Below are 24860 nucleotides of genomic sequence, written 5' to 3' on the forward strand. Positions count from 1 at the left end.
AAAATAGTACAAACAGAACTATGATTTCAAGTGAACAGAGCAAAAGTAGATAAAGCACTTCAAAATTGGCTTTTGAGAAGCATCTCTGTACTAAGAAAGCGGAGTGAAAAGAAAAACTAATAATGCTGTGTGTATAGCACTATCTTTTTAAGTCGTTTTTGGATGTAGTTTTGACATTGTCCCAGGGCTTCCAGCCTGACTTCAAAGGTTAAATGAGACTCGGTAGGTCTGTGTTCATGCTTGCACGTGCATGCCCAGATGCCGCAGAGGGACTCTGTTTGCATGTTTGTGTGTTTGCATGTGTACCAAGGATGGTCAAAATAAAAGTCCTGGGATGTAACCTCTTTGTCCTAGCAGCCAGACGTGTGTTCAGTGTTCTGGGAAAAGCAGAGTGGCGCACAGCCATCCATGACAGCTATGTACATTTAATATCGTGTGTATATATGATAGATTAAAGAGAAATAAAAGTAGTATTAAGGCTGCAAAGTCAAGCCCTCAAAAAGTAGGAGAAGCCAGAACAAAGGTTTTCTTCAGAGTTTGAATTCCGCTCCTTTATGTGGATTGCATTATCATAATGCTCAGTTGCAGGGCCGAGTGCTTTCTCCCACTCTCCCATCTTCTGCCCTGCCTTCCACTGTGCATCGGGAGAGAAAATGCAGAGCAGGAGTGCCGGCCCTTCCTCCCTGCTACCTGCTGTAATAGTCCCTCATCCAGAGGTTGTTACTGAAAGACAGAACCACGCCAAGCTGCTGGACTGCTGGGGAACTGAGGTGCTCCATCGCCACAGCTTTCAGGTGGTGCTTTTCAGTGACTTACCACGCAGTTGTGTGACAGCTTGTTAACAAATTGACTGAATCTTCTGAATTTCAAAGCTGTGAAGGCGTACAGTCACTCAAAGTCAGCAGATTTTCTTTTAATACATCACGTTTGCTTTTGCAGTGCCTGAGCTGTCCCGCGTCAAACCCTCCTTGCCCCCTTTCTCCCCTCCCGGCCCGTCCCCTGGGCGGGCTGCAGGGAGCCGCGGGGTCCCCTCAGAGCCGCCCCGCCGGGCCGGGGCCGGGGCCGGCCGCCAGGGGGCGCCGCAGGGCCGGGCCGCTGCCGCCGGGCCGCCGGGGGGCTCCGCGGGCTGAGGCGGCCCCCTCGGAGCTGCCTGCCCCCGGTGCCTCGTAATTAAGGCCCCGCAGTGATAAAGGCACACCGCGTGTGGGCCCAGGCCCGTGGGGGCGTGAAGAAATGCTGGTTCTGGGACCGGGACCGCTGACCTGAGGCGGAACCCGCCTCTCTGCCGGCTCCACGCGGGGAAAAGGTCCGCAGAAAGTTCCGAGCAGCGAGCACGCCTTTGCCAGCTCCCAGCTGAGCGCTGAGAGGGCTCTGCTTTGCCTCACGCCGCTCTAGGTGCGGAGTGAATCCCAGTGGCAGAGCCCCACAGCCCTCCGGCAGAGCCGAGCCTTTAGGTCAGAGCTGCGCACCTCACATGGGAGCAGTCTGACCGGCAGGGGTTTTTGTTTGTTTGTTTTTAACGCCTATAGCCCAGGCGTTCAGCATGAAGGAGACTAAAACTAGGTCCCTAAAACCACTAACTCCCGGAGTTACCCAACAGGAACCACCAGGTGTAGGGACCTGCGGGGAATGTAGGCTGCATGGCTTACACAGCTGTATTGCAGCACACCAAGTCCATCAGTCTGCTCCTATAGTTGTGCGCTCTTGGTCTGTAGTGACTTGACATTAGCTGTATAATCCCACTCTGATTCTAGATTCTTTCTTCCAAATATCCCGATTTTAGCAGCCATTGCTTCCTAAATTATTCCCCTGTCCTGTTGCACCCCAGCACTATCTGTTACCTGCACGTCTACTTCTCCCCGTCTTGTTTCCACAAGGTCTTTGACAGTATAGCTCACCTTTAGCAAATGAATGGCATCAGTGACTATGTATAGACAAACGTGTTCTCTTGATACAACTTTTCTCAAAGCTGTGTAGGTCTTCCAAATTCATTTAAGGAGAGGAATTAGGGTATCTGTGTAAGGATATGGCCTGGAAAGGAAACCTTGCTAGCGGGTTAGAGTGTGTCTGTATGTTTTGGGGGTGGGGTGGAATTTAAATATGCAGCGATTGCAAAATGAAATCTATTTTCCCAGCATTCCTTGATGCTGTGCTGACAAGTAGGCCAGGCTTGGATGTCCCCAGCACTCCGGTCTGGAATAGCGCCCAGCTTTGGAATATAACATGCTTACGTTTGTATCTGGAATACAAGTGGGATTCTCATGTTCAATAATCAGAAGGAGGGAGCGTGAGTGAGGGAAACAGCTGCATGTCTCTGGCACCGTGCTTTGTATACTGACCCTTGTTGCGTAACCTCAGTGCTCCAGAAGTTTGAATCCATTTCAGGAGGTGGGCATTTATTTAGCTGGGAAAAGTGTTAGCTGGTGAATTATTCCAAGTATATAAATAGAGTAAGGGAATCCATCGCTTGTCTGATGTGAGAATGATCTTAAGCAATAAGCACCTCTCACCCACAGCAAATGCAAGTATATTTCAGACCATTCTGTGCTATCCTTCCCCTTCTCCCTAAATGGATTTAGCCAATGGCTCTGTCTAGAAGAATGACGAGAGCGGATGGTTATGATTGCTAGGAGAAATTATTACTACATAGGGAGAGAAAATGTTTTAATAAAAGAATTCAGGAAGAACTAGCCAGTGGCTAGGAGAAGGTAAGAAGCTATTGCAGGGCCAAAAGGGAGCAGCAAAGAATGCAGGTCAGTTATGCTTGCTGGTACAATTACTGAAGAGTTGTACAGAGAATCAGGTAAGGATCAGTCCTAAGGCTTTCTTCTGTAGCTGTTGGCTGCATAGAGGTCCTGGAAGCTGGATTCCCACTGCTCATGTTTGGTGGTGAGATGCTGATGCCTGCAGGAGCCAGGCAGGGAAAATCTTCCCTAAGAAAATAATTTAGTAAACTAGTCTACTTTGTGCAGGCTGGAGCATTGCAGCAGCAGCTGTAATTCTGTTCTTTGTAAATGTTTTTACTTTAACAAAATTGTTCTAATGCCTTTAGATCGTATTTCATAAGGGCTTTAGTCATAATAGACACCAGATGGGAGGGAGCATTCTGCTATGTGTGAGATGGGCAAACCCTTTGGGTTTTGCAAGTGAGTGCAGAATTCAGCACGTAGATGACACTGACCTTAGTAGGTGACTTGGTCTTACCCTAATTCTACAGAGTTTTGCTCTGTTTAAAACGGTAGTGCTTGATTGCTCCTGAACATGATAGGCACCAAAATATTCTAAATGTTACAAGGTATCCTCAGGTATATTTGGTGGCATGTTGTGTGTTTTTTTTTTTTTTTTTTTTTTTTTGTTTTTTTTCTGATGCCAGTGCTTTCTCTTTCAGAAAGAGATGCTGGAATGCTCCTAGCTGGTTGACCTTTACAACAGAAAAGACACTGGAAGGAAGAGCAAGGTAGGGCACTTGGGTTTTCTGCATGTGACACAGCTGGCATGATAGACTAAACTTCCTGTGATGATGCCATGTTGAGACTTGCATTCTACTCTCAGCTCTTGGGTAGCAATCCTTTCTATTTCCTACCAAGATCTGAAGATGGGTTAAATATGTAGTGTACATGAGTGCTACTTGTAGCAGTGTAGGGAAAGAGTATGTGGCTGTCAGGCATACCAGTGAACAAGCTTGAGCCTCTATTGTCTGCTTGAGATCACTCGTAGCAGTTATTAACTGTGATTTTTGGGACAATGCCTGTCTAAACTTACACTTGTAGATATTGGTATAAATCAGAAGCAGTAGTAGTGATGAAATGAGTAGTCCCATATTTGCAACACACATGCAGATGAGAATCTGGCTCCGTATATATAGATACAGACACATACATGCACACACAGACACACAAGCAAATCCTGCACTAGGCAGTATTTCTTGGGGTTGCACAAGGACTCTAGAGGATAGTCCTAGAAACAGCCTAACAAGTAGCATCAGTAACAGCAAAAATATGGGCTTTGAATCAAGCATTATCCTGTCAGCCACTTTCTTTGCTTGGAATTTCATAATAATCTTTGACACGTTCTTCTTAGCTGCTTTCTGTTGAGGCAGCACAGTACCAGTGTCAGCAAAGGCCTGTCAACTCAGGCAAAAGCCTCAGCTTTTGTGGAAGATTTGACGCGCAGGCTTAGATGTGGTACAGAAATGGATGGAGCAAGAGTTGTATGGCAGAGCTTCCTGCTGGAGAGGTGGCCTCTGTGTTAGAAGGAGGTGGCCTTGACAGCAAAGCTGTTCCACCCTTGGAACACCTTGGGGTGTTAACACACCCCACCTCCCAAAACCCAAACAACAACAAAACAACCCCCCCAGCAACCAGCACTCCACCCTGGGTGAAGCTGTTTCTGCATAAGGGATTTGACCACTGCAGCTCTCTCTGTTCAAGTGTATCAGCAAAATTCTGAAGGAGAGAATTCTGGCCCGAGAGCCTGTTTGGATTAGGGAAATGTATGTCAAATTAGCTTCACAACTGCAAGTTATTGAGGAGACTTGGGGGAGCAAGTAAATCAGGACTGGCTGTACTGTGACTTAGGCTGCAATTACTTTAATAAATTCCCAAGATCTATTCTGTGTTATACCAGTACCTTGTGTCCACTGAGATTTCCAGGAGTCTGCCAACTTTAAAGTTAGGCTTGTCCAAACCTGGTGTTTTAGGCAGGTCAGTCAGTACTTTTCTGTTGTTCCTCTCCTCTACCAAAATAAAGCTGGATGGGAAATGGAAAAACAATTGCATGACACTTTTAAAGCTGTTTCTATTTCGCAAGTTTTAAAAGATAACAAAACCCAAAGTATTTTATTTCCCCCTTACTTGTGCTTTCTTCTGGCATTTGGCCAATCAGCGCAATGAAATAAGCTAGCGCCTTCTTATCCCCTCACAAAAAATATGGATTTTTTTCTTTCCACTTTGACCAACCTTTCAGGTTTTATTTTTCTTATTCTGAACTTTTACAAAGTGAAAGATATTTTAAGTTATAGATTGGCAAGATTAATCTTCTTTTTGTACCCAATTTGTTTTGAAAGTAGTGGAACAAAACAGAATGAAAGTTTAAAAAAAAAAAAAGCGGCATGGTATTTTTTCCATATTTATATGGAAGATGAACTGAAAGCATTAAAGATTTTATTAATTGAGGTACTGAAAATAAATATTTGACAGATGTTAATTAAAATATTAGCAGGTGGGAAATTTTCTGGGTAAGTTTAATTTTAATGTAGTTGAAATAGATTGGTTTTATTATAAACTGTATAACTAGTCTGTGTGCTACAAAAGTAACCTGTTTTAATGTATTTATGATAACATCTGTTCCCTTGGCCCTATAAAATCTGAAATACATCTTATAAAAAAAGAAGTTTGGATACTGAAAGAAAAGCTGTTGTTATTCCCAAGCTGTGTCTGCACAGCTCACTTCTGCCTCCAGTTTAAATGAATAAAAATACCAATCTCCACAGTGGAGTCACCAGACAGTCAGTGAAATATTCATTCCTTTCTTCGAGGTGGTCCCATCAGTAATGAAGGTGAAGCTGTTCAGATCAAGAGCAAAATTCAAAGTTAACACTCTTTGAATGAATGTGGCAGTTTGTTTTTTCTCTGAGTTGTTAATTTTCTCAGGTAGAACACTATCACTATTCATTATGCTCAATCCAAATGTTAAACCTGTCTTAGAATCATAAGAATTACGGTGTGTGCTCAGTGCTTATTAGAGATAAGATGGAGTAGCAAGGTCATACATTCTGTTTTCTACTCCTGGGCAAGAGGAGGTCATCACGTTACTGTGCTTTTTGGCCTCAGCTGAAATCTGTGTTTCAATTAAAAAAAAAAAAGTGGTTAAAACTGTATGAAGTCAGACCCTCCTGATTCCATCCACAGTGGTGATGAGGAACTTGTTTGGAGGGTCAAATCAGACTTGATGTACTTTACTCAGGTCACTCAGTTAAGATTCATCCATATTACCAGACGGGTACCGGGCCTGTAGCATCTGGTCCAACTGACTCGGCAACAGTTTGGGCTGTGGGACAGCCTGCACCTGCCCATGCAGGTATGCCCTGATGTGTACCAGCGACTCCCTCCGAGATTCAAGGCACCTTATAAACTGCTTTTAGCCCTGCACCAGGAATAGTTGGAGGCAGGAGGCATAACATTATCTCAGATGAATTAGAGGACCATCTCCATGTCCCCCTAATGGATGTAGATGTAGAAATTCTTTTCCCTGCCTTTTAATGGAGGGGAGTGAAAAGGACACCGAAATGGTTCACATCTCTTTTATTTTCCCTAGCTAGCTATTCATTTAAGGAATTACAAGGAAGACAAACCCGTGAGCATGGATATTAAATCTTGCGCTTCAGGAGATAAAGATATGCATTCTTCAGGAGATAAAGATATGCATTTTCCTTCTGAGTCAGTTTGTTCTTTAGCTTGTTTTAGGCAGTTGGGGAAAACTAAAGAACAATCCATAATAACATAAAGAATTTTCTAACCACCCTAAATAGATTTTCAGCACTCTGTCAGAGCGGAAACTAAAACTTGGAGTCTCAAACAAATTCCATTTCCTCAAACTTTTGAAAACTTCAGAACAAGACCTTAGTGTACTTATCTAGCAGCAGAGACTCATCTTTGGTGTGAAAAATACACTTCTTTTGTCACTTATTTCATTTAAAAATAAAGAGGCTTGAGCCCATATCTTGGCAATATATAATCCAGGAGTAATATGATAGAAAACTGAATAGTGAATACAAAATGAAAACCTTGGGTAGTCAGAATCAGGCCCGGAATGAAGTGAGTCTGAAGGCATCTGAAAACTGTTGCTGTAGCTGTAGAGGGGAGTTTTGCTTTTAGGAAAGGAGGAAGAGGGGAAAAAAAGAAATTGAGGTCACCTTTTAAGAATGCGATTCCCAAAGTTACAAAGAATGAATCATTGGCGCCAATTTTTACGCTGTGTAGCTCCCTGGTTATCTTTGTTATGCTGACTGTGTAAGATTTTTGGTGATGTGTCTGTAGAGGGCTGGTGTTGAGTCTGTAACATTGACGCTCTGATATTGTTCCCTCCCCTTTCAGCTAACTCAACTATTGGTAAAGATCAAAGAAAAGGAGGAGGAGGGCTGACAAGAAACAGTGTATGAGAGATGCCTGCAAAGCTTTAAATAAATAAAAAGGGGTTAAGACTTCAAATCTGTTGCAGGATATCTGTGAAAGTGGGGCCCTGTTTTGCTGTAACAAATTAAGGCTTCTTTCACAGAGCATGCTGACTACTTTTATCTGTATGAATCTGGTCCTTTGAGTATTAATGTATTTGGACAAAACACAGTTGTATATTACTGGACATATCTGGAAATATTAAAGCTGAAAAAAGCATGTGGCTTCTGGTAGACTACCAACTGTTTCTTTTATGTTTCCCTCCACAGCAAAATTAGATCAGTGGCTTTCAGTGTTGCTGTCTAGTTTGTTTCACTTTCCAATTCACAAGAGTTGAGGAATGTGTAAGCAAGAACCTAACCTTCCCTCGCTCCAGAAAAGCACAACTCTACGATAAAACTTAACGAGATAAAAGGGAAAACATGAGACAATAAATAGAAGGTAAAAACTCTTTCACAGGGAAAGGTCCTTAGCCAAAATAGGGCTTTGCAGGGTGAGCAGGAACATTTTTGTCCCCTCACAGAAAGTATCAATGTAGTTGCGTTATGTAAATAACAGAAGTGCGGATCAGGATGGTAGCAATATGATGTATGCGACATGACACTTCCAATACAGTGGAAAGAAAGGACACTGTTTTTCTTCTACTTGGGTAGAGATCAGCTGCAGTTGTGTTTGCAGGGCCTGGGGTGAGGATGTGGATTCTACCTTCTAAAGCCCTGTTCACTCCAGCCCCGTAGGGGCAGAATGCTTAGGCTTTGTGTTGATGCCTCAGATTTTACTGCAATGGTTTTATGTCAAATCCTGCCTTCCTTTTTTTTTTTTTTTTAAATATAAATGTTGACAGTCCAAACAGTTGGCAACCATTTATTAAAAATATGCCCACCTAACGTTTTTAGGGTAGACTTATATTCTTGCAGCTTACTTCTAATGTTCTGAGTAGGTTTGAGTACAACTATCAGAAGCTGAGTGAGAATGTAAGTTCTCAAACTTGGAACTTAGTGTAACTGAGTGTGTTTCAGATGTGTGGGGCTTGAAGTGCTGCTTAGGTGTGGTGTAAATCCACATTAACAGTATTTGTTAGTGATTTATGGTAACCTAAAACCAGAATAAAAATCATAAATGATCAGTTGATGCTGGAGTGGTGTGTGTTTGTGGATATGGAGCTCTCTGTGGTATGACTTAAATGTTTTATTAACATGAGTTTGTGGTGGTCCCCTTACTTTCAGATGGTGAATCCACAAATAAGTTATGTAGGGCATTACCGAGGAAATGCCACTCATGCTCCGTGCCTCTTTTACAGCTCGACCAGTAACCCAAACGCTGTGGAATTCTCCGGGAAGCACGCTGAAGGAAAACCAGGTATGAGCAGCGCCGCATGTCTTCGTTCTCACGGGTGAGACTTCCCACTGTGCTGATAAGGCAGCTCTGGCCTTGGGCTTTTGGGAGATTTCTCTGAGCGAGGCAGTTCTGATAAATTCTCCTGGCCGGTAACACAGGATCAGGCTGGGAAAAAAGCTCATCAACCCTCCAGGCTCACCTGTGGCAGATACCGCTGCTTGTTGGGGTTGCTGCTAGCGGATAAAGGCCCAACGTGCAAATAACAGGGGCAGCAAGGGAAGTACGCGTGTTTGCCAGGATGGGATCAAGCCTCTCTCCCTGCAAAGCTGCAAGATCCCATTGCCTGCTGAGCAGGAACGGGCCTATACACCCAGCCCAACAGGATCAGAGGCTCGTTAAACTTCTAAAACTGACCTCAAACTTTTTTTTTTTTTGATTCTGGGAAAACGTCACCATTTTGCATCGGAGCGTCTCGGGGCTTTCTGGAGCACAACTGAGCTGTGGTGCCTTCCCTCAGCAGCGCAGCTCTGCAGCAGGGCAGCGAGTCCAGCCAGAAACCCTCCCCATAGCGGGCCGGGGCGCAGGTCCCTGGCTGGGGGCGGCAGCTCAGGTGCACGCCGCCCGCTCGCTGCTTTGCAGCCCGCGCACCGGCTGCGCGTTTGCGAGGGCTCGGCAGCGTGCGCTCAGCCTTGCCTGTGAGCGGAGCGAGGGTGCTAACGCCAGGGGCTGACGCTGCCTCCCGCGGCACCTGGGCTCGGCGCTATCGGTTGAAGAGCAATACCGTGGGCTGCCTCGGAGGGCAGAGCTCGGCGCGGGAGCTGGCAGCGCTTCGGGCAAAGCCGCATTTTAGGAAGTTGAACTTTTTTTTGCCAACTCGTGCTGGAATTTAACAAGCGGGCGGCGCTGCGCTGCTCCCTGCTCCCCCCAGCGCCGGGCGCTGCGCTGCGCTGCGCCGCCCACCTGCGGCCGAGCTCCGGCCGGCGGGTCCCAGCGGGTCCCGGGGGGTCGCGGTGGCTCCGCCGCCTCCCGTCCTGGCAGCGGGACTCGGCTCGAGTTCGGGGGGGGGCCGGGGGGGGCCTCCGGGGCGCGCTGCCCCTTTAAGGGCCGCCGGGCGCCGGGCGCACGGGCAGGGAGCGACCTCTGGGCTTTGACAGCTCCCCGCAGGACTCCCCGCGCCGCCGGCCCCGCCCCCGGCCGCCCATTGGCCGGCGGGCCGGCACGCCGCGCGCCCATTGGGCGGCCGCTTGCCCTGAGCCCAGCTTTAGAACTCCGAGCCCCAATATTCGGTTACATTGTAGCAAAATGGCGACTGTCATTCACAACCCCCTCAAAGCGTGAGTACCGCCCGGCGCGCCCCGCACGGCGCCCCCCGCCCGCAGCCGCCCCCAGCCGCCGGGCCCCGCCTCTCCGCCCGCCGCCCGCCTCCCCCCCCCCTTCCTCCTCCTCCTCCTCCTCCGCTCGCGGCGTGCGCCCCGCGGGAGCCGCCGACCCCCCGAGTTCGCGCTCCCCGCGGGCGGCTCTGGGCGCGTCCCGCCCGGCCCCGGGGCTGCGCGCACTTGACAGCGTCCCGCGGGGCCGGCCCGAGCCGGAGGGGGGTCGGGGCTCGGCTCCGCCGCTGCGGCCCCCCCCCGAGGAGTTGGGGCTGGCGGGGGGCTCGCTCCGGAGGCGCGGCGCGGTGGGCGCGGGGCTGTGCGGGAGGGGAGCGGGAGGGCAGGCGGGGAGGGGAGGGAGGGAGGGCGGCGGGCTCGCCTTAAATGAATGACTCGGGTCCGCCGCCGGCGGGTTTGGGGCAGGAAGTCCGGAGGGCTGCTTTGCATATGCCAGGCTTTCGCTTTCCCGAGCGGCGGGGACTCGGGCGCGTCTGCGGCTCGGGGTCGCGGGGAGCGCCCCGGGGCAGCCACCGGGACGGGGACAGGGACGGGGACACCGGCGGGGACGGGGGCAGGTGCCGGTGCCGGTGCCCGGCCGTCGCCGGCCTCCCGAGCCCCGAACGGGGACGGCCGCCGTCTTCTGGCTCGCGTCCTTTATTTTCCTTGTGGTCCGCGTTGCGCACCGCTAATCCCCGGCGGCATTAGGGAGAGGGGGATTTGGCCCCGGCCGTGGGGCCAGGAGCTGCCGGAGCCTTGCCCGAGCCACTTCTCCGCGAACGGGGGCAGCGCTCTCGCCAACGACGCGGAGCGGAGTACCTGCCGGGGCCGCTTCGTTTGCACTTCCCGGCTGCACCGAGTGGGTGTTTTTATGCCTTTGAGTTTTCAGAGATGAAATTGAGGCTGCGAGTCTCTTTTCTTTTTTTCTTTCTTTTTTTTTTCCTCTTTGACTCAAGTCTCTCCGCCTGGAGTTGGAAAACCCCTCGGAGGTTTTTTCCAGGGATTCCTGCCTCTGCCTCAGCGCGGAGGGAAGGGAGGGCAGGAGCTGGGAAGGGGCTCGCACGGTCCCCGGCGGGCAGCGAGCTGCCCTCCCGCCTGCCGCCCGGCCCTTCGGTGGCACCGCACCGCGGCCAGCGGGGAACGGGAGCGCAGGTCCCGAGGGGACCGAGCGGGCTCTGCCGGCCCCAACCCCGGTCCCGGCCCCGCCGGTCCCGGTCCCGGTCTCGGCCCGCCGCGCACTTTGCAGCCGCCGGCAACTTCTAGCCCCGGCCGCTCCGCCCCGGGAGGCTCCAGCCCCCTGGCCCCGAGCCCTCGGAAGTGCCCGGCCGGTCCCCGGGAGCAGGGGGGGAGCGGCGAGGGGCGCGGAGCCCCCGGGGGGGAGCGGGCGCCGCCGTGCGGGCGGCTCCGCTGCGGGGCTGCCCCCCCGGAGGGCCGCGGGGACCCCGGCCGGGCCCCGCTGGGATCGGGGAGGGCAGGATCAGGCCGGGTCCCATCCGCTCCCCTTCCTCCCCGGGGGGCAGAGGAGGAACAATAGGCACCCGCTGCCGGGGTCGCTTTTCTCCCCGCGCCTCCCAAAGTAGCGGCGCCGCGCGGGGTGCGCGTGGGGGAGTTGGTGCTGGCTGCCTGACACCATCTGCATTTTTTATTAAGAAGTTGTTTAATAAAACATTTTATCGTTTTCACTTATTCTTGAAAGTTGCTGATCGGGAAACAATACACATGTAAATAAATTATGCATGGGCTAAATTAGGACAAAAGCGGTAGGACACATAATAGGGTGAAGGATGCAGTGTACAGTATTTTATCCTCATGTGTCCTTCCTGACAATGAAAGGGAGCTGAATGACATTTGCATTTCCTCTGTCTGCGTTTTGATTGTATCGCAAAACCCACAAACGCCCCCTACAGAAACTGGCCACACAAAGGTTTTGCTCTCAGATGGGGGACAATGTCGAGACGGAGAAATCCTAGCTCAGGTATCGAGCAGCTCCCTGTGTGTGCTTGTGCATTTAAGTGTGTCCAATATGCAGTCTCTCTCCGGCACTTGGACACATATGTGGCCTCGTTCATGCTAGGCTAGTCCCTCGGGGTAATCCAGTGTACCTGAACATCTGGGGGAATGCATTAGGTAGAACAGCTCAGTCCCTTATTAATGATGGGTACTTCCCTACATTCAGCTCGCCTCTTTCTCTACCTCTTCTCACTTGCCGCTTCTCTTTTGGGGCTTTCCTCCCTCTGCTGTTCTCTTCACTTCTTCCAGTGATCCGAACAACCTGGCACAACTGCCTGTTGTTTCTGCCGTTTAATACCTGGTTTACCAACACAGCGCTACAGGCAAAAATACTGGAGATCTAAGTTTAACCGACCTGGGAAACAAGGGAAAGGCAGCAAGCATCTGGACAAATGCATTCTTTATCTGTGGAAAAGGCAGTACTCAGAGGGCTTTGGTGGGGCAGCAGTGGGTTTGAAATGCTGGATTTGTTGGGCTGTTTTTTTTCCCAGTAGCCTGAGTACTTATCTCAGTGTTTTCTCTTTCCATCTTCCACTCCTTTGAATATCTTAACGTGGAGATATTTGAGCAGGGCAATAGAAGAAACAAATGCCGTTAAATAGTATTCTGAGTGACTTAAAATGTCAGTCAGAAATCTCAGTGGACTTTGTAAACATTAATTAATTAAACCTCTCAACACCCCTGTGAAGAAAGGATTATTGCCTTTGTTTTATGGGCGACTAAACTAGGACAGAGTGGTTAAGAAACTTTCTAATTCAAAGATCGAGCCTAGAACGCAGCAGTTCGGCTTCCAGCCCTAGCACCTCATCATGTTTTCCCCATCTCTGCCTTATTAGTGATGTGCATATGGTTCCATAATGCATTTAATGTAATTAAGATCTTGTAATTTACAGAGTCTTATCTAGAAGCGGAGCTGATTTCCCCCCACCCTTTCTCTGTCTTTACTCCCACAGCTGACTTTTATTTCAGGTTGTCAATTAAACATACTCACTGCAACATATGTTAGGCTATTGCCTTTTCTGCGTGCGAGATTCCCTCATGCTGTAGCTCTCTGCCTGAGCGCGCACGAGAGGAGCTGCTGCCGCTGCGTAGCCTGGCCTCAGAGTAAGTAGCAGTGCCGGTGCTCTCCCGTGCTCTTGCTCCAGACAGCCTGTGGGGCAGAAGAGGCGAGCTGCGCCCCCGTTGCAAGGCTGGGTCACCTACCTGCTGGCCGTGCTGCTGGACAGCTTTGATGTGCGGGAGGAGTTTTATTCCCAGCCAGGTGTTTGGGGAGCGTATCGGTGCGGTGTGGTGTGTACAGCGCTGGAGCTGACCTTATAAACCCTACCAGGCCTGTTGTGTGTCTGCACTCCCGCTGCAAAGAGTCAGCAGCGGGTGGTTTTCCAGTCGCTGTGCCTTCTCAGATAAAACTGCCTTGACAGCCCGCTCTGGCCCCTGGGCTGCCAGTTGGCCATCCTTGTGATGAATTCTGTGGCATGAGGCACCTGTGGAAAAAAGGCTCGGTGCTCACATCCTTGCTTAATGTCAGCAGCAGACCAGAGTAGGTCTTTGGGTCTTGTATGGCAAGAGTATTTCGTAAGTGTTAACTTGGGCTGGAATTCAAGCTAGGGACTCAGAACTGTTTCCACATCCTGTTACCCACCCCTGAAACAACCCTACATTGTGATTAAGTGCTTGTGAAGACTCATATATATATATGTAAATACATATACATATTTTTTCCCCTGAATGTTGTTGCATAAGCATCTGGTTGCTAATTTTTAGTATTAAAGCGAAAGTATAACGTGCTGTGCTTTTTAGAGCAGGTGGAAGCAGAGAAATAGATGGACAGTTAGGTTGCCAGTTCAGTGTTTACAAGTGATGTGAAGGTGATTTTAATGTGGCTTTGCAGAAGGGAGTTTTCTTCTGCTTGACAGAACAGGGTTGTTGGACGCATTAAATCATGTACCAAAATCTCTACAATGTTTCCAGTATGGCTCTGAAGTCACTTAAAAACATAAATGAACCCTACTGTGACACATTTCGAGCCAAAACTCTTGCCCACATGAACGCTCTCTTTTCTGTATCCCAGCACCAGTCTTCAGAGCAAATGATGGATGAATGTTTTTGTATTTATGCAGGGAAACATGAGCATAAGAACAAAGTTGTTGGGGGTGAGAGGGGGAAGAGAGAAGCCAAGTTATGAGGACCTGAGGATATGCTGGTTTGAATATGGGAGAGTCTGATAAATATGTTACTAGTTACAGTGTTTTGTCTGGTTGCATGAGTAACTTGTGCATGGTTAGTTGTTGTAGGTCTTTTGTAATTTTGTTTTGTTGGTGTGGATGGATGAAGCTTGTGCCATGAAATTGTCATTTAAAAAAAAAAAAAGATTTTTAAAACATGCTATTTGTGGTGTGTGAAAGCAATGTTGAACTATCTGGGATGGGCTACAAAGAGCCAATTTTTTTTTTAATTTTTTATTTTGGAGGGTGTAATCATTTAAAGGTAAGCATGTGTCCAGTGGTCTGGGTTCATGATGCCCATTAGATTGGATCCACAGTGTATGACTGGGAACAGTTTACCAGAGCATGCACGAATGCAGCACATGAAGCACAATGGGGTTCTGTCTTCAGAGGGAGCTGTGGTGGACTCCAGTGAAGGTAATGTGAAGGTAATGTGGCTCATCTGTTGTGCAGCCTCATGAAAATTAATTTCTTCCTCTGCTCTCCTGAAACTGCAAGTGTGGTTTTCTGGGGTTGCTCTCAAGAATAGACCTCGTCCATCTCATTGGCTGTACCACTGCTGTCCAGAAATGAGACATCCCAGTGTGTTTGTTGTCTGGAATAATGCATCTTTTAGGATTATCATTTGCTGAGACTGGTGTTTTCTCACTCTGGTTTGCCTTTCATGTCAGAGCTGAATTTCTTTGCTTGGTAGATCAATTTTACAATCTTGGTATTTATTCTGGGCTCATCACTGTGTTGTCTCTGTATGTGATGTTGCCTTGAGCAAGAACAATTCCTGTATTGTTTATCCCCGAGGACTTGTAGGAGTAGAATGAATCTGGTTTGGGAGCTGAAGCTTTCTTCCCGTTGGACAAACAGACCTCTGATCTGAGGATTCCCTGGCCTGGGTGGCATGCTCCCTCATGCAGGGAAGCGGCAGCGAGGCAGCATTGCTCAAGGCCTGTTCTGAGGGCTTCATTAGGACTGTGCTGCTCTTCTGGCTTTGCCTGGGAGTTTTGCCCAGGGTGCACAGACTGAGGTGCGTTAATTGCTTCTTTAGTGCCGGTCCGTTTTACCATTGGCTTGTTTCTTTTAAGAAAAGCAATATCGTTAACATAATCTAGGAGAAAACATACTCTAATACCCATTTTTAGCAACTTTTTGTCAGGTGGAAGTGCTCCTTTCTTCTCTTCATAAACTTCTCAGCAGTTTGTGGAACAATCCCAAATATGCTGGAGCAGTGTGTGAAAAGCAGAAAGTGATTTTACTTTCCAAAGAAAGAAGAAAACTGCCCACTGTGTTTTTACTGTCCAAACTGAGTGACATGCAACAAATAACATAAGTGACTGCTTGAATACCGAATGTTCAAAACTCTTATTTATCTTTAATGGCCTAAATTATTAGAAATACCATACTTCTTTTTTCCTATTGTTATATATGGTTTATTTCCCAGAAGAGCATATTTTAACCACAGATTCCCAGCAGATGTCTCGGAGAAGAATAATGCAGTGTCTCAATAGCTGCTGGCAAATATCCTTCTCACACCCCCATCTCCTCCAGCATGGGACTAGCAGGGCTATGTCAGCACGTGTCTCGGTTTTCAGGTTACCTGCTTGAGCCGGGTGCAGCAGGAGAGCTGCAATTCCAGCTGCATGGAAGGTTTTTTGGCACCCCAGCGCTGTCTGGGGGGAGGCTTCGCAGGGAGTCACCGGAGCAGCGCGAGCAGGGCAGGGACGGGCACTGATGAGCGTGCGCTGGGTGGCTGCGATCAGCAGTGTGTGCTTGCCAAAACCTGACTCATTCATTTTTTGTTCTGCTGAGCTATAGCCGGGGGAGAGTCCCCTGCTCAGGTGCTGATGGGGACACTGACTGCATCAGTGTTCTTCTGGGGAGAAAGGCTGGAAGTGACATTTAATACTGCAGTCCCTTCTGACAGAGCTGATCCAGCCTAACTGAGGCTCATCTCCCCATTCATGCAACGCTGTGAGTCGGATCAGTCTTTGGCATCTGATAACGCTGCCCTTGCTTTCTGATATTTTTTTATAAATCACAATAAAATGTCAACTATAGGGTGCGTATTAAATCTAAGTATGCAAAAGAAAGCAACTCCGGATAATTTAGTTTCTCCCCCTCGTTTCTTGCCAGATCCCCCATCATTTTGACTCCTGTACGTGTTGTAAAGGGCGCTCTGGCTGGGGCAACGATCAGTTGTTATTTAGGCTCCTGAAGGTCTTGGTTAAGACATTGCACTAAATTCTCTACAAACACATGGCTTAATGGTTCCTGCCTCGTAGGGCTCAAAAATCTGAATAGGTTGGACAATGCAAAGAAAATCAGGTGCAGAGCAGTGAAATAAGGCCATGTCCCGAGTTGGTTAATTCCAGCCTGCCCTACCGCATCAGCTGGCAGTGCTGATTTGATCTGATCAGATGCGGGCATGCTACTCCTGCCAAAACACAAAGTACAGTGCTTATGCTGCTTTTATGCTTTGGGTTGGCTTCATGCTAGCCACAGGAAGATAGATTATGCCTGTTGGAACAAAATTACCTCTTCGAAACATTCTGAGTGTTTTTCATGTTTGGAAGAGTGAGCGACTGCCAGTTCAGTGCCTGTGTCACACAGCTCTGGAGTTTTTGGTCTGGTTCTAGCAATTCTGCAGTTCCTAGTGTTTGTTGTCTTGTGGATCCACAGCCTAAAGTGATTAGTCAGAGTTGGGAGAAAAATTGAAATGGCTGGAGTTAGATCTCAGATAGCTTGCTATCCAGTGAACAGTGTTGTTGGGAAACTTAACGGAGGCAACAGAGTTAATATTTTTTCTTCAAGGGAAAATTAATATATTCATATTTCCATTTTCTTCAAGAACAGTCCTGAAGAAAGTAATCCATGGATTTGTGACTTTCCAAGTATTTTGGCCTCCATACGGTTTCCTGAGAGATTGTGGGTAGCCAATAATGGGGACAAACACATTTTATGCTTATGATTACTTTAAAACCTATGCAATCTGAATAAAGAATAGTGGAGACAGTGTGTCAGAAGGATGTTTTACTGCTCATCTCCTTTGGTCTTGGCCACGAATAAGAACAGAATCCAGTATCAGAAATTTTAACACGAACCCACTTACATCTACAAGTTGCACTGACTGCTACTGCTTATTTTATTTTATTTATGAATGGATTTTGAAGACTGTAGGTTTCTGTGTTTTCTATGGAATCCTTATCCTTGCAGTTTCCTGTTCATTCACACGTACCTGTTGATGTGGAATAGGGAACAGATCAGGAGCACAGCTCCAATTCGTAGCTCAGCACCTTTTATAGCTGGGCTGGGGCTAGTGCTGGCTAACAGGCATGTGAGACGTGCTGGGAAGACTCCGCAGTGAGAAGTTTCTCTGCAGGTGTGGTTTGATTGCAGCACTGAGATACTTCTTTTACTGCTTCCTCATATCTGACTGACACCCAGACTTCAGCTTTTAGAAGGGCTTCTCCAAAAAGGGACGTGTCCCTCTGTTCATTTTGGTGACATTAGTCCCCAAGGATCAAATGTGACGTTAATGCTTCCCCAGGCAGAATGGGGCCCCAAAGACCTCTCCCTTTTCTCTCTTCTCTTACGTTGATGGAGAGGAATAGGAACTTCAGCAGGTTAGCTGGTGTTATGTTGGTGGCAAACAGGCATTCCTGAGGTCAAAATCCGACCAAAAAATATTGATGGGGAAATATGTGGAAAACCCTTCTCAATTTCATGTCACCAGCTCTGATTCATTGTTGTTGATAAGCTCAGCTAAATGTTTTATCTTTTCTTAGCTTTCCTCTCCCCCGCCTCTCAACCTCTTTCCCCCATTGACCTCTACGAGCACAGCCCTAGCTGTTGATTTATCAGGGCAGGCTAGCTCAGCACTGTGTGGAGATTGCTTTTAATTAACTCTCTTCGTTTTTTCCAACCTTCAGGGAGCAGCAACCCTTTAATGATTTTAATATTTTATCTGGATTTATATCCACCTTATGTGTTGTTTGTTGCTCTGCTTCCTCACACGTTCTTCTTGAGTCATTTCCCAAAATGAAGCGTTTGCTTCAGGTCCATCACATGGGATGAGGAGGAGTGTTTTTAATGGCATCTGGACTGGGAGAATTGGGCTCCCTATGGTCTACCACGGTGTTTTGGAGGAGGATGGGGAGCTTGAGGTGATGCATTTTGGTGCTGTCTCAGAGCAGGACTCACTGCAGTGTTGTGCCTCAGTGCGCAGGGAGCGGCAGCTTTGTTTTGTGGTTGCAGCATGGCAGATCAGAGCCTACCAAATTAAATCTGACCCCTGACTTGTTGTCATGGTCAGAGTCACAAGCTAATTTTCGCAGCCAGGTATGACTCTCGTGCTTGAGTACAGGAGGCACTAATGGAATGAACTGTTGCTAAAATGTAGTTAGCTTCCTGTGCGTGAGTACAGGTCAAAATGGGAGCCCTTGTTTACCAGCAGAACCACTCTGCCTACTGTGAGTAACTCTACCAAGTGAGATTTCTTCAGCCTCATCAGAAAGCAGCTATATAAAACTTCTCCCACCTGGAATTCTCTGTTTACATATCCTACAGTGAGCTTTCAGGCGGTCCAGGATAAAAGAATTAGGGAAAATGCTATTTATAATATTAAGTATGGCGTTTTCATGCCAGAGGAGGAAACCACTTTATAATCATGCTCAAAGTAGCATCACAATCCCGTTTGTGGGATCATTTTCTTTGTTCCTCTCATGCGAGGAATGACTTGCACTGAGTGACTTGGTTGGGGTTGCACCAACAACCACTGACAGAACTGGATGTTTAGTAACTGCATTTCTTTGCTTTTGGTATTGAGTGTTGAAAGTGCATGGGAATCCTTCCTGGGTAGCAGTTTGATGGTCCAGCTGAAATTGGGGGCGTGAAGGAAAGTGACTTCAGACTGTCTGCCTGGTGCTGATGGAAAGAGTCCACAGATAAATATCGCTAAGACATCCTTTATGGAAGTGGTTTATGCCTAGAGCAAAAGCATCTTTTGGGGTGCAAAGATTGTACCACTGAAACAAACCAGATGACACCAAGTGGTAAGTAGTTAAGAAGATATTCCCCTTGTGATGCAGAATATACATGCTGCACACCACATAGCCTGTTCGGTGTCATTCGTGCATTGAATTCAAAGTCATTGGTGTGAGAACAGTTTGACTCAATTTATTTTACAAGGCTACTTATAAATATGTGTGAGTGTATTTAAAGCCCATTTGTTAAAATGGCCAAAGAAATGAAGAGGTTCCCAGATCCAGTCCTCCCTTACTGAGGAAGGTAACTCCGAGGCGCTAGCTGGGAGGATCACGATCGCTGGTGCTACTTAGGGAAATATTGGCAGTGCATCACTGCGTAAGATCATGTATGTCATCTGGTCTGCGGTTTGTGTCTGTTCTGTCTTCCTCTGCAGTACACTTTAATTTTAAAAAGTAATTATTTGGGTGTATTTTTTTTTTCCCATGCTGTTGCTGCGATTCCTCCGTAACTAACTCCTGGCATTCTCATCTGACCAGATTGCAGATGTGTCTGCTTCAGGTATTCATTCTGCTGAGTTGATCTGAAAGTAAATTCCCTCCTCCCCTCTTATTAGCTTTCTAGCTTTGTTTCCATAACTAACTTATCCGCAAAATCCAAGGGCTAGGAGAAGCTGGCTCTCCTGATAATGTCTTCTGAATTCCTGACTGCTGAACGCACAGCATGCGAAGTCAAAACCCGTCTGGCCCTCACAAGGCAGTCTGTTTCCCAGGCTGTTGTGAGCAGCTACCTTCTCCATGCACCCCTCGGAGGGGAAGAGGAGGAACAGATGAGGGGTGAGCACTCTGCCTTTGGGAAAGGCTCTGACCTGAAAATGGATTGCAATTCCAGCCGAATGGTTCCTTCCCTTGGTAACAGAATTGCACGCCTGGGCTCTGAGCTCTTTGCATTAATTCCATCTCTGCTAAACTTTCCCAGTCAATTAACCATGTCCATCTCCCGCTCTAGCAGCCACATGTGTGCCTTTCCTGCCGCAGCAGGGTTTTGGAACAGTAACTCCCTGCAGCCTTTGCTGCAGCAGTTTTCCTCCAGCAGCTTCCCTCAAGCATGGTTATCAATTAGGACCTGTCAGGTTTTTCCCGCCGATGCATCTGTTTTCAGGGCTGCAGGACTCTGACCTTTTGCTTCTGTCTTTATAAATACTGCTTCTTCCAAGAGGGGCAAGCTCAAATGCTGAGTGTTTCGTCTTTACGCTGATACAAAAGCTAGGTGAAAATTTCAGTCTTAATCTGAGGGGATTCTGGTGAACGTGGATATTTCTTTTCGTTTCTGTCATTGTTCTTCCCTTGGGTTTTGGTTTTGCTTGTCAAAAAGGCCCCATTAGGCTGACCAGTAGTTCTCATGGGGTGTTGCAGGCAGCACCCAGAGTTTAGAGACCTCTTCTGAGTGGGTGGCCAGACAGAACAGGAGAGCAGCGTGTGCCTGGAGGCTGAAGTGCCTGAGAGGTGCTCGCCTATGGGCTCCGAAGTAGACTTTCTCTGAAGGGCATCCCACACACACCTCTGTCGCTGGAAGAATAGTTTGGACACTGGCACTGGTGGTCTCTTGGCAAAGTGCTCAGGGGACTACAGCAGTAGCTTGAACGTGATTTTCTTGCATGCTCTGCTGTCTTCAAAGCTCAGGTTGGGCTAGAGTGCCTCTTAAAGTTAGACACTGTGCTTAATGTGTTGCCCTGAGTGTGTGGGTGATCCTGGTTAGTGGATAGGTATCTATATCATAAAAGCTGCCATCCCAGTTGGCACTAATTGGTTCCTATGTGGGTGCTTTCAGATGAGAAGACAAAGACCAAATTGGCCACAGAGGCTCAATTAAGAGAAGTGTAGGTTTAAAAGAAGGTTCCTGGGTCTTATGTCCAGTCCCCTGGTACCATGTCAGATAATCCCTTTCATAAACTGAAAAGTCCTTGTCTTAAATCCCCACTTGGACTGTTTGTTCCCATTACTCCTCTTGGGAGGGTTCCAGAACCCACTGCTCTGATGGCTGGAAATAGCATTTTAATCCCTAGCCTAGCCCTACTTGTGACCAGTTTATACCCATTTGTTCTGGTGCCAGCATGGAGTTGTTAGTTTAAATAGTATTGCTGCTCCCTCCAAGTCTTCCTCTCCACTGTTGTGCATTTGTATGGTAGTGTTACAAGCCCTCTTGGCCTTTGCTAAGCTAAACTATCTGCACTATCTCTTCCTTTCCTTTGATCACCAGAGTATTTATTGCCTTTACCTTCTCTACTTCAGCTTGGATTACTCCCATTTAACTTGCTTGAATGTGAGTAGACAGTTTTTGCCAGTGCCCTCTCCAGAACTTTAATTTTACCCCTTCTGGAAGCATTTTGCCTTTGCATTTGTTTGCCGTTGTATAGTGCTGGTCGTTCAAAGTCATCCTGTGAAAGACTGGTATTGTTCTGTTTTTTCTGTCCTTTTTCAACTGTTGTTGTTGAGGAGATATCTGCACGGTGTCAACTGAAGCTTGTACTAAATTCACTCCATCTAATTCTTGCCCGTTATTCTTAACTTCCTGGATGACCCTTCAGCCTGTGGAAGTGGCTAACGTTTATCAGCACACGCACTTCTTGTGCCAAGGTCATTAGCAGAAATATTGAACAAGAGCAGTCCCCAGACCAATCCTTTCTGGAACTCTGTAAGTAACCTCCCTTCGGCCAATTACTTTCTCTCTCAGGATGTTAACTGTGTCCAGTCCTCTCTCAGTAGTTTTTCAGTCATATCGCCATTTTTTACTCATCCTCATCTTCTCTGGTTTTGGTAATTTCTTTTGTTTCTTTTTCCTCATTTTGTAATTAAAGAACTTTGTCAGTAAATTCAGGCTCATTTAGCTTTGCTGCAATAACTTGCAAGGTTTTAGAACACTTAACAAAGAAAGAGGAATTTTATTTTGCTTGCTATGCTACAATAGTATAGTACTAACCTTAATTTTTAGTATCTGCCTAAAGAACTTACCCGTAGATGTATGATTTCATGTTGCAGTTCTTGCTCAAAGATTTTTCAGAGTTTGTGTTACAGCTGCACAAGTGTCTGTGGCTTCTATCTCAGTCATCCCACTAAAGCATGAGCACGGCATTCCTTTAGCTCTTGGCCCGTACCTACGTTGTGTTTAATCTAAGTACCGTTCTCATTGCAAAACAGCTGATCTTTCTTTGATCACTTTTGTTTTGATGTATGAAGAATATTACTGTTTCTTAATAGCTTTCTGAAGTTCCAGCTCTTGACTTTGGCAATTCTCCCTTTATCACTTCTACTTCCTGACCTTTTAAAATCTTTTTTTTTTTTTTTTTTTTTTCCCTGTAACTACAGCTTTCTGTTCCTGAAGGGTGTATGTTTTATTCTAATGTCCTTTTCCAAATATTCAGCCAATAACTTCTCCAGTCTTTCCATACGAGTTTCAAACAATTTTTGCATTTTTGTCTTAAAGAAATTCCACAGGTTCTGCTGTATTCCACTCCTCCCATGCTTAAAGAGCAGGTTTGAAGCACTCAAAACCAGGTTCAGAGTACTTTGGTGATGGGAAGTGTACAATTTTGTACCTATTCTTGGACTGCAGAAGACTGAGGCCATGCTGATCTAGGGCAAGCAGAAGCAATTCTGTTTAATATTAAGGTATTTCACTTAATTAGTTCATGTCTAGATGTGGCTTTTAAAAGTTCAGCAATATAAAACTATGTTGTTTCTTTCAGCACATTTGCAACCATTAAGTAAAAACCCCAAATGAGCAACATAAAGTAATTTTTTCTTAAATGACTCTGTTCACTTTTTTTCCCCTGATGTTATTGATCTTATCCAGAGAAAATTGTGTGTATGCAGAATGAAAAAAAAAATATATATATATATATATACGCACACACACATATATTTGTGTATATAGGAAAGAAAGAGTGTATCTATAGATGGTGTTTATGAAAACATGATACTGTTTGCTAGTCAATGCCTTGCCATTTTAAACCTTTCCATACACTTCCTTCTGATTTATAGCAGTATGTGATTCAATTCTTTCCTATTGGTCAGTTTCAAAAACCTCATATAAATTGGTTTTTGTTTGTTTGTTTGTAATGAGAGAAGGCTCTGGGAACTTTTGCAGTATTACAGCACTCTTTGGATCAATGCATATCCCAGCAATCCCTTGCACAAATGACCTAAAATTGTGTGATCAAACCTCTTCTCCCCTCCCCATCCCTAGAGAGATATTTGTAATTAGATAAAATGAGGACAGAATATGCATAAGTATCTGTTATGCTGGGATTCCTGCCCAGAAAGGAAACTAACGGCCTGAGCTGGTCATAATCTTCTGCACCCTGTATGCTATTGACAAGGCTGTGGCTTGAGAATGCTGGGAGTTCAGAAGCAGATTTTGGCTGCTGTCTTTTGGTAACCTTTTTTAATTGACTGACTGTTTTCCAAAACAAGTGGAATTACACATCCTATATTTTATTCATCGGTCATTGTCAGGGACGTTTTGCTTGTAGAAGAGGGCCTGATTCACCAATCTCATGCTTTATGCAATGGAAGTGAGTGTAAATTACTGCTTCTGTGGTTTGGAAGTGCTTCGTGTTCACTTTGCCCAGATGTAAATGACCACATGAAGTGCAAGACAGTGGAGATCTGGGCCTGGATTGCTGTTGGTTATTTTTTTCCATTTCATCTAGCAATTGCTTCTTGTCTCTGATTCTTGGGCAGAAGGGACTGTGGTGTTTTGAGAGCGAATTCTGCTCTCTCGGCTCAGACTAAGAAGCCTCTTTGAAGTCTGCATGCTGGGGTGTGCCATCCTGTGATACTATGCAGTGTGAGAGGACTGGGTAGGTGACAGTAGGTGTTAGCTCACCCCTCATAAGCTTGTTGTTTTTTGGTCCTCTGCTAGAGTTGTGGTTTTGTCTTGTGACTTACCAACAGTGAAACACAAACCCTGGGCACTTATGAATCCGTCAGCCTTCCTCAAATAGCCCGGTCATTGGCAAATCCATTGATGAAAAGCTTTACTTGAACAGATGGGCAGTCTGTTCTCTAACCTTTCCGTCATGCTTTGCTTCGATGTCCATGGGGTAAATGTCGGTGAAAGTGAGAGAAGCCTTCTGATCAAAGGAGAGGCAAGGTCACGTAAAAAGCATGTCCTCCTGCACGTTCCCAAGGAAGGTATCTATCCAGCATTTCCAGTACTCTGCCCAGTGCAGCTAAATCAGGAGGTATGAGAGCCAAGGCTATGCTGAAAGGAGATTCTTTTTTCTTCTTGTGATTATGTTAAGTTTGGCATCATTTTTACCTGAGGAAGATTGGTTTGTTCTCCTTCTCCCCTCACAGTAGTTTGCAGCGGGAGATTTGGGATGAACCTCAGTTTTCTGTGCCTACAAGGGAGCAGGAGCTTCTGTGGCTGGACTGGAGGACTGGAATGTGTTGTTTCAGGACACTGAATGTGAAAAAAAAAAAACAGGTTGGCTTCATACAGACTATGGTTTTTGTTTGTACTCAGCCAATGTGATTTCACTGAAGTCCAGAAAGTTGTGCCAGTATGAGAGACGAATCAAGTACATGTTATTTCAAGACAGCCTTGCTACCAGAACTAAGAGGAAAAAAATCTTTTCATTTTTTTTTCCACCTTAAATTTTCAGAATCTCCCTCCCTGTAGGATATTCAGCAGCGCCCAATGCTTATAATTTGGCAGCAGTTGTTGCCATTAGCTGCCACCTAGGAGATCTTTAGCAGAAGTCTATA

The 24860-nt window shown here is 46.6% G+C and overlaps 1 protein-coding gene across 7 annotated transcripts in view; it reads left to right on the plus strand.

The window, feature by feature from the left end:
* Positions 1 to 9797: 9797 nt before the first annotated feature.
* The window catches only part of DPF3 (double PHD fingers 3), a 160319-nt gene continuing 145256 nt past the window's right edge, over positions 9798 to 24860 (plus strand). For all 7 annotated transcript variants that reach the window (XM_032188884.1, XM_032188886.1, XM_032188885.1 and 4 more), the window contains exon 1: positions 9798 to 9844. In XM_032188884.1, coding sequence (XP_032044775.1) covers positions 9813 to 9844 — 32 coding nt within the window. In that variant the 5' untranslated portion in view covers positions 9798 to 9812. The remainder of the gene's footprint in view (positions 9845 to 24860) is intronic.

The sequence above is a fragment of the Aythya fuligula genome, chromosome 5 (genome assembly GCF_009819795.1).
Source record: "Aythya fuligula isolate bAytFul2 chromosome 5, bAytFul2.pri, whole genome shotgun sequence".
NCBI classification, from domain to species: Eukaryota; Metazoa; Chordata; class Aves; order Anseriformes; family Anatidae; genus Aythya; species Aythya fuligula.